At 40.6% G+C, this 16018-nt stretch overlaps 1 protein-coding gene across 1 annotated transcript in view; it reads left to right on the forward strand.

Moving 5' to 3' along the window:
• RFTN1 (raftlin, lipid raft linker 1) overlaps positions 1-16018 on the forward strand; it is a 189380-nt gene that overhangs the window by 138250 nt on the left and 35112 nt on the right. The window contains 2 exon segments of the mRNA XM_087947998.1: positions 4585-4788; positions 15687-15802. Coding sequence (XP_087804124.1) covers positions 4585-4788; positions 15687-15802 — 320 coding nt within the window.

Raw genomic sequence — 16018 nt, forward strand, 5'->3', positions numbered from 1 at the left:
ATGTTAGGGATCTCCAGCATTTATGGACCAGTAGATGCATTATTTTGCCTTGAACAGGATTATAAAATGGCTTCTGTGAAGTGCATATGCCTGCTCACAAAATGTCTGTAATAGGGATGATGGCCAATCAGAAAATTTAGTAATAAAAAATATCTGTTTTATATAAAAGCAATTTGCTGATTATAAAAGGCAAGTTACTGGCACAGGAACAAGAAATCAAGGTAGACTCTGACCTTGAAATGCCACAACAAAGCAGAATGCTTATTTCCTTGGAGGAGCATTAATAACGCTATGGGGAAGAAAACACCAGCAAACTGTTCCAGCACTCATGCCACAAAATTAAGGTTGGGGAAAATATGTAGGTTCTGATTTTGTGATTCTAGGTTTTTCAAGCTATTAAAGTAATGTAGCTCGTTATTTTTTTAAATTAAAAAAGCTTAATACATAGCAAATATGTTTAGTGACTGTTGGTCTTAATCTGGGTATTTTATTAACTTTCCAAACTTTGGTCACACACTATTACACAGGCACATTTGTGGCATTGAAAGGCTGCAAAATAATCAGAAAAAAGAATGAAGAAAAACAATCATCTTTAGTCATAGAATGGTTACTTTTCCTTGTCCCAGATACATATCCCCTTTATAAAAATACAGATTCTGCAACCAAAGGACTTATATGCAATAACCTTCCTACAAACACAGTTGGCTAAAATAATAACAACAAACTTAAAATGTTACTCTGCAGAACCAATAATTCTCCATAAATCAGGGCTTAAGGGCCTCATTGTGTCTTAATCAGTATTAAGGTTCTCACTTCAAAAGAAAGTGGAGTTAATTTACTTTTTATTTTTCAATTTTATTATTACTTGATGCTTTCATAATAATGCAACTTTAAATAATTGCCGCTTTATTTTTCATCAGTAGAGGGTGTAATGTAGTAAAATTCACTGCTATCACTCCACCTAGTGATAGAAAATGCTTATAGATCTTTGGGAAAAAGCATTCTGAAACAAGCTAAAATTGACTGGACTAAAAATATAAAGTAATAGGAGATTCTCCTCCATGCTGCTGTGAGAGCCCAGGATGGGTTAGGCTCCTTCTGATGACATCATCAAGCTGAGTCTGTCTTGTATAAAAGGAGCAGCCTGTGGTAGTGACCCCACCTTTGACTCAGCTTCTTTTGATGACAATTGAGCTGGTGTCTCTGAAAACAGTTTTAGTCAGCAGCAAAAATCAACAGCGATCTTAGATCATTGGCACAGCTCCCGGGGATCTGGTGCAGCTGCGCCTTCAGGAGAGTGAGACTTCGCTTACAATGCCAAGGATTCAACATTTTCAACCCAAGGGAGACTGTAAGTAAGGAAGAAGCCCTTGGCCCTCCCCTACAGCTCTTCCTTTGCGATTTCGGCCGCTACGATCGTAAAGATCGTATTGGCGATAACCACGCCTCACAGCTGATACGAAAAACAACAAAAACCGCAGGTTTTTCCCTTTCTAGGCGATTTCGCCAGTTGGGGCTGTTTCCAGCCTAGGGAGCGACTAACAGCCATCATAGCCTGCAATTCATGCGAGAGGCCATTTTGAAAGCTTCCTCTTCCAACACACATGGCGAGCAGCCATTTTAGGTGGCCTCATCTACCAACGGCCTGCTCCTATCCCCCAAAAGGGCTCTAATTCAGGCTACTGCATAGGCAACACATAGTGAGGGTCGGTCCCAGCACCTCTTGTGTCTGCTTATGCCAACTATGGATCAAGACAAGATCCACGCAGAGCTTTCAGGCCTGAATACCCAAGGCCTCTAGACTGCCAAAAGAAAAAGGAGACAATGCTCTCAATCTGTTCAAAGGGAGGTAGCGGCCAAGTTCAGGCCAAAGCCTTGGGCCCCAAGAAAACATCCCAGGCGAACTAAAAGCAGAGAAACGAAGACATGTGGCCTTGGAGAGACAGTTCAATAAGACAATTGAACAAATGAGGGACAACTGCAACAGGCTTCCCAACCAGCCTATCCTCTGGTGGTTCAGGCAAGTACTTCCAGGGAGGTGGGGGAAACTCCAGCTCTTCTTAGCCACCTCTAATCCTGGTCCCCAGAGAGGCTTGAGGACCAAGTCGGGCCTCAAGACTTGAGCAGATCAGGACCTTACTTCATACAGGCTCCTTGGGACCTCTTTTCTTCTCTGCCATCTGTAGCCCAAAGTAGCTCTCAACCAAGACCAGAGGCTACTTTTACCCCAACAGCAGCAAGCCTTCGGCCCCCAGATCCTCCATCAAGGATCCATGATGTAGTCTCCATAGCCACCAGACAGGGCCTAGCAGAAGGGCTTCAACACATCTTTAGGCCCTCAGACAGATCCCCACCCATTTTTCCGGCTGACTTTTAGGCCCAGATCCCCAAAAGGGGACTACCTCACCTTGTGGAGCACAGGGCCCCTCCTACCCATGTAGAATGTGTTGATTTTGAGCAGGGAGACTACGCAGAACCATCTGAACGTAGCCCCTCTCCTGCATTTGAACAGGAAGAGGGAGAAATCTGGGACCCCAACCTCTTGGAGGAAGAGGAGGATCTGAGGCCTGATCAACTTTTCTCAGCTGCAGTATTCAAACCTGCCTTATTTAAACCCCTCCTCCACAAGGCACTGGTCACAGCCCAGTTGTCCTCAGATGAAGCTGCCCCCGAACCTCAAGTGGTGCAGTGGGGGCATGGGGATTCCCTCTTCTCCAAACCCATTGTTCACTCGGAGGTCCTTCTATCCCCCATCATTTTTCTGGACTTAGTCAAGGAGCAATTTGCCTCCCCCACTGCAGGCCCCCGCCTATCATCCCATGATAGGTGGTTTTACAACGTGGGCCCTTCCCTAGCTACCACTCTTGCAGTTCCCTTGGTAGATGCCCCAGTCATGGCTTCCTTCTTGAGCACTCCAACTGAGCCTGAGGACATACTAAAGGCAGAGGACAAACACTCCGAACAAACATGAAGTGTAACCATCAAGCCTCTTCTTGGGCCGTCTGGGCCTCAACTGCTGCATCGTTTTTTACAAGGTCTTCCATCCGCTGGCTGCACCAACTACAAGGCCGCCTACACATCAAGATCTCAGTAAAATTATAGCAGCAGCAGAGTTCATGGCAGATGCCACCCTTAACTCCGCCAAGTTCTCCTCCAGGGCCATGGTGTCGTCTGTGGCAGTGAGGAGACTGCTATGGTTACAAAATTGGCAAGCGGAACCCTGGCGCAAGTGAAAGCTGGCTTCGGCCCCCTACACCAGCAGGAAGCTGTTCGGTGATGTTCTCAATCTATTCATCGTTGAAACAAAGGACAAAAGAAAAGTTCTTTCCTCAACAGGGAAGAAGGCAGACTTCCATCTGGCCCCATACCGGTCACCTCCATTCAAGCCCGAAAATACTTTTCGCTTCTCCAGACTGCAGAAAGCGTATTCCCAGCACCAAGAACATGGTCTTCCATCCGCTGCATAAACAATATTCTGGGAACTGTTGCATTGGAAAAAAATAACAAAATTAAGTTATAGATAATATAGCATTGCAGTTAAATTACTTAGAGAAAAGTAACTAGTTCATAGATTGTGATTTTTCTGTACAGTAATAAAAACCACTAGACTTTTCACACATTATGAAAATGAAAGAAAAGTTAAGATCTTGCCAAAAATGGAAATTTCTGGAATTAAAGGAAGTAACTGCTTATTTTTTCTGGATAATAATTCTGCATAGTATTAGGAGGTCATGAAATCAAAATAAAACAAGAACTACTACTATCATAGCAGAAAAGATCTGCTTTGCAATCTTGATTGCAAAGATTTCTGAGTGAAGAGAAATGTGCGCCATGGCACCATTTGTTACTCTAAAACAGTGTGACAGATAGTATAATATAAATATAAAAATAATATTCAAAGTTTTATATGCTATTTATCTTTATATTAAATGTTTATTATTTATTCATATTTTGGTGCAATATACAACCAGTCTTTTTTAGTAGGGTTTTCCAAATTTTATGATTACAAAAATGTATATATTGCTCGCTCCCTCAGTGTTGCAAGATATTTTAATTTTTCAAGGCAAATATAGTCAGACTAGACCTCTCTCAGATACTGTTCAAACTACTACCCAAATTAATTCACAGGTAGGTTAGAGATACTGTGGAAAAAAAATTGAGATATCAAAGGGAGATTGCACCAAGAAAGTTGGCAATCTATACTATAGTCTCTTGCTTGATTTTATTTATGCAGCTATAAGTGGTAAGATTTGATCATCATATAATTTAAATATATTAACTATATTTAATTAATGCTACATGTTTATATTAATTACATACTGCAAATCTTTATGTATGTTAATTATTAAATCATTCTATTTGTATTAATTATTCAAAACTTTCAATTTTACATGAGAAAATCCAGGTTGTGCTTGTCAAACTTACTATATGTCATATAATATAATGCAGTATTCTGACTTAATGCTCTCAAATTGTGTAAGAATCATGCCCCAGGACTTCAGATCCTAGCACATCTGGAAAAAGATAATGCATCATGTTTTCTGGTCCTACAGTTGCTGTTTCAACTCTTATATTTTTGAATAGAAACTGAGATCTTGGCACTCTTCAACCAGCCAAAGACCTTGCAGACACCCAGCCAATACTACACCGTAATTGTACCGGTAAGATTCATCAACAGTGGAAAAAGCATTTGTGCCTTAGAAGCCAATTGGCTCGAGGACATGACAGATCACTTCCGAAAAGGGAGTACATTGGTACATGGCATCTTCAATCATGGAATGATAAATGGTAAGAAATTATTCTAGTTACTCACCTTAATTTCCTTAAATCGGTTTCAGTTTCTGATTCTTAATATGTACCTTGCTTTCTGGCTTCAGTTTCAATTACATATTTTTTTTTAATAGATAGAAATTATTAACCATTGTTTTAAAAATTGTGCTTGTTGCCCTTTGAAATTACATGCTGATCTGAATGTGAATTGCAAGTAGGCGAGAATAATCTTTGAAGCAGCAGCTGCTCATCTAAGTTTCTGTAAAAAATACTGCTTTGTGGAGATTCTGCCGAAACGTTGCTACAACTTTAAAAGCACAACTATAATAACGTTGGAAAATACCCTAACAAAGCTGAATACCATACATATATGTATGTATGTATGTATGTATGTATGTATGTATGTATGTATATATGTGTGTGTGTGTGTGTGTATACACATATACATACATACATACACATACATACATACATACATACATACACATACATTGCTCAAAAAAATAAAGGGAACACAAAAATAAGGCATCCTAGATCTGAATGAATGAAATATTCTTATTAAATACTGTGTTCATTACGTAGTTGAATGTGCTGACAACAAAATCACACAAAAATTATCAATGGAAATCAAATTTAGCAACCCATGGAGGTCTGGATTTGGAGTTACTCAAAATTAAAGTGGAAAAAAACACTACAGGCTGATCCAACTTTGGTGTAATGTCCTTAAAACAAGTCAAAATGAGGCTCAGTAGTGTGTGTGGCCTCCACGTGCCTGTATGACCTCCCTACAACGCCTGGGCATGCTCCTGATGAGGTGGCGGATGGTCTCCTGAGGGATCTCCTTCCACACTTGGACTAAAGCATCCCCCAACTCCTGGACAGTCTGTGGTGCAAGGTGGCATTGGTGGATGGAGCAAGACATGATGTCCCAGATGTGCTCAATTGGATTCAGGTCTGGGGAACGGCCAGGCCAGTCCATAGCATCAATGCCTTCGTCTTGCAGGAACTGCTGACACACTCCAGCCACATGAGGTCTAGCATTGTCTTGCATTAGGAGGAACCCAGGGCCAACCGCACCAGCATATGGTCTTACAAGAGGTCTGAGGATTTCATCTCGGTACCTAATGGCAGTCAGGCTACCTCTGGCGAGCACATGGAGGGCTGTGCGGCCCCCTAAAGAAATGCCACCCCACACCATTATTGACCCACTGCCAAACCGGTCATGTTGGAGGATGTTGCAGGCAGCAGAATGTTCTCCACGGCATCTCCAGACCCTGTCACATCTGTCACATGTGCTCAGTGTGAACCTCAGTGTGTAAAGAGCACAGGGTGCCAGTGGCGAATCTGCCAATCTTGGTGTTCTCTGGCAAATGCCAAACGTCCTGCATGGTGTGCTGTAAGCACAACCCTCACCTGTGGACGTCGGGCCCTCATACCACCCTCATGGAGTCTGTTTCTGACTGTTTGAGCAGCCACATGTACATTTGTGGCCCGCTGGAGGTCATTTTGCAGGGCTTTGGCAGTGCTCTTTCTGTCCCTCCTTGCACAAAGGCGGAGGTAGCGGTCCTGATGCTGGGTTGTTGCCCTCCTACAGCCTCCTCCACATCTCCTGATGTACTGGCCTGTCCCCTGGTAGTGCCTCCATGCTCTGGACACTATGCTGACAGACAGCAAACCTTCTTGCCACAGCTGGCATTGATGTAACATCCTGGATGAGCTGCACTACCTTGTGTGGGTTGTAGACTCCGTCTCATGCTACTACTAGAGTGAAAGCACTGCCAGCATTCAAAAGTGACCAAACCATCAGCCAGAAAGCATGGGAACTGAAAAGTGGTCTGTGGTCACCACCTGCAGAACCACTCCTTTATTGGGGATGTCTTGCTAACTGCCTATGCTTTCCACCTATTGTCTATTCCATTTGCACAACAGCATGTGAAATTGATTGTCAATCAGTGTTGCTACCTAAGTGGACAGTTTGATTTCACAGAAGTGTGATTGACTTGGAGTTACATTGTGTTGTTTAAGTGTTCCCTTTATTTTTTTGAGCAGTGTAGTTCTTATTGATGCCATTATGAGAAGTGAAGAATTTGAGAATTTGGCTGGAGATCTAAAGATACTTAATATTATTGCCTTTCTGCTCTTAAAAATAAAATTGTTTATTTAAGAGTTTAAGGCTGTGTACATGGAGATTTTAGGCAGATTTCTTTTGAATTGTTGATTAAATGCAGATGCATTTAGCTTTAGCAGGCCTCCGATTTTGATTTTGATGATGATGATATTTTGCCTAGTGCTAGTGTTAAGGAAGATGAGACAGTATTGCCATTGTAATTGTAAGGGAAACTCTGTAACAGAAAACAACAGATGTATTTTAGCACTTAATTTCAGGATCTAGTATTATAGTCCTTAGCACAGCACTGAGATAGGCTGGAGTCCCTTGGTGGCTATCAATGTTTTTGCCCTGATTTCTACCTTTAAAAAAAATCTCTAAAATATTGGAAATATGGCGGATTGCAAAGTTTCATTAACTTTCTTAGAAAATAACAATGCCCTATGTGTTATCTGAAATAATGCCCTCCTGGAAGAGAAAGAACAGAAGTAATCAGCATGCATCATGCAGAGGGATAAGGTTAGAAGAGTTGACATGTAACATTATGATACTTTGGTGCTTTATGTCCCATGACAGCTTTTTTTTTTTTTTTTTTGAGACTCAAACCCCTGCACAACTGTGAGAGTATCTACAATACATTCTTAAATCCCAAATGTGCACACTAACTCAAATAAGTTGGGAATTTCTGATGTAGTGCTCACTATATTCTATGCATAAAGCATTATTCTTTGAGTATGAGTAAGTACTATGTATATATTCCTTACTTTCTATGCCCTATGGGACATTTAAAACTCCATCTGTGTTTATTTGAAACAATTATCTCCTATGCCTGTTAATTCATTTTTGTTCAGATTTAGAATACTTCAGGATGCAAGTCTGACTCCAACATTTATAGTCAAACTGAGAAATAATGTCTAATGCAAAACCTTACAGTAGGCTTCAATAATTAAAATGGATTTGAGCCTCAATTCCACTGGTCCTAATCCAGCATTTTATGCTGGCTCTCAATGTACCCTTCATTATATATAAATTATATTTTTTAATCAGCATTATTGAAATGTTAGCATTTGTATGATAGTTGTGTTATGTTACCTGCAGAAGAAAAACAGTACACATTCAGAAATTTGATTTTGTGAATCAAATGGAAGCAGTTTCTAAAATGTTTCTGGTTGTATTATTTCCATAATGCCACCATCAATTAAAATATTCAGTGAAAATCCTTGTTGAAATTAAACTGAGGGAGAGATTTTTTAAAAAATCCTTTAGAAAGGGAATTTTAAAGGGCACTTAAATGAATACTTTCCTTGGGATTGGGGTAGGGTGTTTTTTTTGGCAAAATGTTATTAACTAACTTGAAGACAAATGGTCTATTTTATTTATTCATTTATTTGCATAAAAGCGTAGTGCAGTTTCAAAAGTATGAATTATTAGAAATGATGTATGCCAAATTAAGTTTTTTTTAATTGGATTTCTGGATCATTATCAATTATTGCTTAACATCTTAAATGGTGCACATGAAAAGCATTATCTTATTGTTTAAACACCATAGAATGTGTTTTACAAGACTGGAGACTTTTTCAAAGAATATGCATTTAATTCCTTCAGAAAGAGTATTGCATGTTGGCTTAACAGTTCATTTTGTGCACAAGCAAAATAAATTTAAATTTGTATAATGAGTCTAAGAAGTAGAATTAACTGGTACTGATCAGCTTGCTTTTGGGCAAGCATTCTAACTGTAGTTCTATAAACTATGATATGCTAATACATTGCAGAGATTAAGATTAGTTTCTGGGGAAAGTTAAGTTTAATTTACAGTCCAAAGAAAATCATGTTATTGAATAAGAGCATTTTTTGCTTTCAGAATTGCATTCAGATTGAAAAATCAGCAATAACATTGTAATAATAACAAGATGCCAATTCCATTCTACAGAATATTTAGCAAGTTTGCTATTAAAGCCATCATAAACCAATCATCAAATGAAATGAGTAATAAATATGAATATTGAATCAAGTAATTCATATTTGCACTTACTGAGAGACGGAAAATTTGACTCATTGTAAAATCTTTACATACATGTGTGTGAGTGTGTACAATGTTCTACATATAGGATGTTCTACATATAACTCAAATGCACAAATAGACATTGCCATGTATTACAACTATTTGTGTCCTTGTTACTAGGTTGTGGCAGAAAAGTCACTAAGCTACGATATTCACAAATCATAATCAGGGAAAGAAACTCCCCTGATAAAAAGCAGCCATAACAGAGGTTGTACATCTATAAAAGGCAGTTTACAGGACAAAGACCTATATTATATATGGGCCATTGAATTTTATAGTAATAACTATAATGCAAACTTTCTATGGAGTGTTTAATAGTTCAAAGGAAACAGAGAACACAAAGGCACATTGCTCCCCAGTAGTATGATTGTCATCATAACAGAAGATTTTTCCCCCCATAGCAGCCTTGTAAATCATGTGCAGGAACATTAAACTGACATTTTGCCCAGCAGAATAGCATCAAATTTTTATATACCCAAGTGAAAATAGTCTTTGGAGCTCAGTGAGGGAGCATCCCCCCATTAATAAAAAATTCAGTGATAATGGAACCTTCTCTTTTAAAGGGAGGGATTAACCTTTTACATGAGCTGATTGAAGGTAAAGAAAAATAATTATTATGGCAGAGCTTGAGCTGAAGAGACTTAGTACTTAGTTTAATGGCTATGTGATACGGTGATTAGAACAAATGAGGCATCATTTGGCCAACTAGCATTAAGGTTTAACTAAGTAAATAGAATATGTTGAAATATATAGGTTTAATCACACAAAAATAGGGCAAGTAAATAAGTTTACTCAGTGACTTAGTGAAAACAAGAAGGTTTAAACAGATGGTCTTAAAATAACACCTACATCAGAAATTCAATTCTTGATGACTTTTCATAATTGGATTGCCAGTGCATTGTGCAATTTGCCACTAAAATGTAGCGGAAATGTTTGTTTGGCAAACAGAATTGCCATTGTAGAGCTCTAAGTATATGGAGGCAGGGTAGTTAATGCTGCATCAATAGGGGAACAAATTTGTAGGTATTTTAAAAGCAAGGTGCTTTATTTTTTTTCTAATGGGATTTCAGTTGGAATGATGACCTCCATATATTTCTCCAAGTTTTCATTACAAAGAAAAAGTAGCCCAGAATTTGTGATTTGCTATCTTATATAGGGAAATAAAAGACCTTATAAAAGAATTAGTAATTCAAGATCATGCATAGACAGGAAATAGAGTTTAGTGGGCTGATGTGGTGTTTTGTTTGCTTGTTTTTGCCAGCTGCTGATTACCATTCCTCTTCCTCCTCCTCCTCCTCCTCCTCCTCCTCCTCCTCCTCCTCCTCCTCCTCGGCAGCCTTTAAGCTCAAAAGACAAGTCGAGGAATATTCATTTGCTTTTGATATGGCTTACTCAAAATGAGGCTGGTGCTTTCGTTGTACCACATTTCCATCTATTATTTTCTGAGGCTTCAAATACATTGTGAGGTAGAATGACACATGACATACTTATTTGTTGATTTCTTTAATCATTTTATCTTCTGACTGGTGTGAAAGAAATGTCTTGATTATTTGCTGGCTTGCACTTGACACATCTCAGTAGGTATCTTCTTCAGTGATATAAGTTGACCACTGGGCAATCAGGATAGATAATCTACAGCCATGTTCTCTTTCCCTGGTACATGTTCAATGATGAATTGATATAGTTGTACTATCAGTGACCATTGAGTCATATTGTCTTAGTTTGAAGCATGAAGTGTAACAACTTAAAACCTGATGATTAGTGAAAAGTTTAAATGACTTCCCTATTAAATAATAATGTGGATATATAAGTCCCATTAGATGGCTAGACACTCCTGTTCTATGTGGAGTAACTTGTTTCTCAAAATAATAGTTTCCTGCTACTTAAGGCAATGGCCTACATCCCCTAATGGACCTTGTTTGAGATATCTCTGATATCTCCATTGTCAAGTGTTATGAAAATCTGGACTCTTGAGGAATAGAGCTTGGCATATAGCATACTTCACATTCTGAAATGCTCTGTCATGTTCTTCAGTCTGTGTAATTTTCATTGGTTTAGCCTTCTGAATAAGTCTGGTAAAAGAAGCAACTACATCCAAAACATTGAGGATAAACTAATATTGATATCATATATCATATTCAAAATGAATTGCTTTTTTAAAAAATAAATTTTTATTTCTACATATTAAAAACTCATATATAATCTTCGCAGCATTGTGACATTGACATTTCCATTTAGGTCAATATACATATTTACATTAATTTTTGTTTCTACTGTCTAACCAATTATACCACTTATCCCAGACTGTATAGTATTCCATATCTTCTCTATCTTGCAGTTCCAATGTGAGTTTGAGCATCTCTGCACAATCCATTGCTTTCTTTATTATCTTACTGTCAGGGGGAGGGTACTATCTAGTTTTCAACTCTGTGTATATGTGATTCTTGCCACTATCAATATATGTGTTATAATATATTTAATTTCTTTATCAAATAATCCTCTAATTATTCCTATTAGAAACCTTCCAGGTTTGAATTCAGTTTGGAGACCAATAATTTCCTGCAACCAATTCCTTATTTTATTCCAACATTTTCTTGCTTCAGGACATGACCACCACATATGAAAGAAGGTACCTTGTTTGTGCTTACATTTCCAGCATTCTGGACTCATGTTTGGATATATTTTAACCAATCTTGCCAGTGTTGGATGCCAACAGTAAATCATTTTATAAAGGTTTTCCTTATAGGCAGCGGCCATTGTTAATTTATAATTTTTAGTCCACAGTTTTTCCCATTCCTCTAATTGAATGCTGTAACCAAAGTTTCTTGCCCAGGCTATCACATTTCCTTTGACTACTTCCTCTTCCCTATCAAATCTTAGTAGGTAATTGTACATTTTGGCTATAAATTTTTCTTCTGGTCCTTATAACATTTTATCTATATAAATATAAATATCAATCTGCTATTTATATTGTAGGTAAATATTTAGTGATATGTAATAATGTTACACCGGTCAAGTATACTGTAGTAATAACAATATACAATGATCTAAGATGTTACTTAGTATTTAAAGAACTCCTATTAGATGTCAATTAGAGAGCAACACTTTATATTAACAGTTAAATATTTCATCTATCAATCAGGACCTTAATTTCATTAAGCACTAATCACTTCCACTATAATTATCACAACTTATATAAATATATATCAAGAAAATGTGCATAACAGATAACTATACAGATCTCTATAATTATCACCAGTAATGTATTATTAATATTTAGTAGGATTACATCTGCTTCAGGCCACAGAGTTATTTCCTTTCTTTCGCTTCCTTCCTTCCTGTTATTTGCTGTCTTCTTGTAAGCAACTACATTCCGTATCAAATGTCAATCCAATACTGTTCCGTTTTTCCCCGCATCAGCGGTCGTATACGCCTCTCTTATCACATATTTGTCCCTTATATTGTTTTTCTAGCTTCTTCCCTTTCCTCTGTTTCTTTTCTTTGGTTGAAAAGTTCTCCTCTCTCCAAATGTTGCTCTCACCACCAAATCACCACCCGTCCTGGAGGCTTCCACCCCTTCCAATCTGACACTTTCTTTTTCACCATTGATATGTGTGGATCTTTACTCCTCTGCTAGGTAATTTTCCCTTTATGGCACTGGGCTTCACCAGGTCTGTCGATATCTCCATCTGCTGTTTTTAATTCTTCCTTCTTTACATCTGGCTGTCACAACCAGGAGTCAGCCCTCATGCGGATGACTGTGCTTTTTCGCTCCGGGTTTGTGGGCTGCCTCTTCATCGCAGCAGGTGGGTGCCTTCTACCTCGTTGCTCCCAGAGTTTCCCCACTAATCAGCAAATCCCTCCAGGATCAATGTGCCCTCAGAGGGCCTCCAGATGCGAAAAATTCAGATCTAGGGAGTGGAGCTCCGCTCACCCTTTTCCTCTCTGGCTACGGGAGTCCAGAGAGAGTGGGTAGGCTCAAGTCCTCAGCCTATTGGACTGAGCCTGCACATTGATTGACGCTCCGCCCTGCACCATAGGCCACAGCCCAGTTTTCAACTCAGTCCAAGCCAGGACGGACGTGAGTTGCTGGGGCTCCACTTCACATTGGAAGAGGAGGCCTTTTCTTTAAAAAAAAATTATGTCTTCAAAAGCAAGGAGATCTGCAAATAAGGAGGGGTTTTGGCTGCCCCCAGTCCAGGAAGCACTCAGGGCAGTGGCCCCAGTGCTTGAGCCACACTGCATGGGAGTGGTTGGAGTGGCAGCAGTGATCGGCCCGATAAGGGCCTCAGCTGTTTTGCATAGCAGAAGAACAGGCAATCAGCCTGATTTTTGATCAGCTGCAAAGTGCGGTAGCGCAGCAGCAAGTGGCAGGAGCAGGCGATCGGCCCGCTAGGAGTACAGCACTGCGCTGCAGTAGTGCAGCAGCAAGCTGCTTGATCGGGCAATCATCACGACCCAGCTGGGCAGAACCAACGCATGATAGCATTGGTGCACAAGAGGATTGGATTGCAGACAAGGAGGCAGAAGATTCAAGGCCCAGCTGGTGGCACAGATTTGATCACATTGCCAGCACTGGGAGTGCAGGTACAATGTTGAGGTCTCGTGTGGTGCATCAGTAGACCTGTATGCAGGTCCCTTTTGCTTATGGTGGCTGGCAGGGCATGTCTGCAGCCCAGCAATAGGACTTTCAGGTGTGCTTCACTGGTCTTGGAGGTAAGAGAAGTTGTTTGTTTAAGCTGGGCTTAAGGGGCTCAGTAGGAAATGAAAGTGGAAGTAACTCTTCATCCCCTTTCCTCCCCCAGGAACCAGTCTTTCCCTTGGGCAGTTCTACAGCTCATATCCCACCAGCCAAGATGGCAGATGCACATAATCTTTCTATATCTAGGGCAGATCAAGAGGCAGCAAAAGAAAAAGGCCCCTGAACCCAAACAGCCTTCTAGGTCTAAGGAACAAGATGCTATCAGAAGGCAGAGAGCACTGGAGAAGCAGGTGGAAAAGAACCAGTGTGCCTCTGGAGTAAGGAGCCTCAGATCACCACCCCCAGATGAGTCAGTTTCTTCTGCACAGTCTCCAGTGTTACAGATTGAGCCTGGGCCCTCCTCTGCATGTAGGCCTTGTTTGCAGGCTTGGTCCCCTGATGAGGCATCTGATTCTGCAGTCCCACTGCTACTAGAAGGGGGCAGGGATTATGAAAGGGTCCACCAGACAGCATTCCAAGAGGAGTCAATGGAACCTCCTCCTAGGAGGCGTAGACCGGGGTGGAGGCAACTTTTACCCCCACTGCTGCAGGTCTGTGGGATCCTGAAGTTGCAGAACAAGTATTGCCTGCTCACTTTGAGGCCATTATTTCTAAGGCCATAAGACAGGGAATAGTAGAAAGCCTTCAAGTGATGAGAAGAGAAGGCCAGAATCTGTGGCATCTGAATATTCTATTCTTTCATACCCAGATCCTTCTATGCATTCCAGAAGTAGGCAGTCTTTGAGGGACAGGGCTTCACTTGACCCATCCCTACATAGCCATATATCTGTGGCCCCAGAAGAAGACAAACAAGAATCTGACTTCTCTGAGGAGGAATGCATGGCTCCTGAAAGACCAGCCTTTTCTAGTCTATTTGAATCCCATAAGTTCCAGGCATTATTGTTCAAGGCCAAGAAGATAGTGCAGTTGGGGCCAGAGGCAGATGTTGGAGACATTTAGGGAGATACACTTGCACTTCCAGACCAATTCTTTGCTGAACCAACTGTATGCCCTGAAATGGTTCTGGTCCCAAGACTATTTTTAAATATCATTAAGAAACAGTTAGAATATCATTAAGAAACAGTTAGCCGCGAGGCTGCTTCTATCGGCAGACAAAAGCTCCCTTGAAGACAGAGTCCCCTGCCGCTTCGGGCGTGGCGTGCCTGCCCAAGCGGCCTTGTGGCGAGGGAGTGTGTGTGTGTACTCGCCTCGAGGCCGCTTCTACCGGCCGATCGAAGTGGCTGGTGACTGCATTTGGGGAGCTTCCATCGCCCGAAAGAGACTGCCTAAAGGCGAGGGACATGGGCAGCCACGCCATGTCCTGAAGCGGCTGGGGATTCTGCCTTCAAGGGAGCTTTCGTCTGCCGATAGAAGCAGCTTCGCGGCGAGGGGAGTGTTTGTGCGCGCTCGCCCCGAGGCCGCTTCTACCGTCCGATCGAAGTGGCTTGTGACTGCATTTGGGGAGCTTCCATCACCCGAAAGAGACTGCCTAAAGGCGAGGGGACACAGGCAGCCCTGCCACGCCCTGCCACACCCTGAAGCGGCTGGGGACTCTGCCTTCAAGGGAGCTTCTATCAGCTATCAGGGTATTCTAGCCTAGGCTACCTGCAGGCCACTCCTAAAGACAAGTTTTCTCCCCCATCCCCCCCTGCCCTTCCCCCCCACCATTTCTCTTCACCTCGTGTAGTTCTAACGAACGATGTAAGAAATGGCAGGGAAACGCATGGTTTAAATAGGCCTAAATTTTGGGGGCGGGGATTAATTTCACCTCATGCCTAGAAATCATGCTGGGCCTTCCTATTGGTAGAGGCCGTATTGTTGGAGAAACACGGTAGCTCTATTACTGTCATTCATGCTAATACATTTTAGCCCTGCAGAGATATATCCTATCTTCTATTATTTTGTAACATGGTAAGAAGAATCTTGGATTGTGATAAATAATGCACAGACTGTTAACAGATAATAACTAACAGTACAGTTTATAGAATTTGTTTGTTTCGGCACAGATACCTTCCAGGGCATGACAGATGGAATGTTCATCTTTGAAGATCCTTCTGTAGATGATAGCAGAAGTGTCCAAGGCTATGATGCTATTGTTGTAGAGCAGTGGACAATCTTAGATGTAAGCATATCATTTTGATTTATTTCCAACATCTTGATTCACAACTCAATGAGAAATTAAAAGTTTTAAACTAATGCCTGCATTTTTTAAAAAAATAATTATGTTTTTATCTTGCTTACTTCATTTTCCACCCAATTTCACACTGCATTAATGCTCTCACCAATGTTGTGATTGTTGATCAGCTTCAATGTTTACTTTTTTATTGTGCATTCATCA

The sequence above is a fragment of the Notechis scutatus genome, chromosome Z, assembly GCF_049901735.1.
Source record: "Notechis scutatus isolate UNSWTSFEM ecotype Mainland chromosome Z, rNotScu1.2, whole genome shotgun sequence".
In the NCBI taxonomy this organism is placed as follows: Eukaryota; Metazoa; Chordata; class Lepidosauria; order Squamata; family Elapidae; genus Notechis; species Notechis scutatus.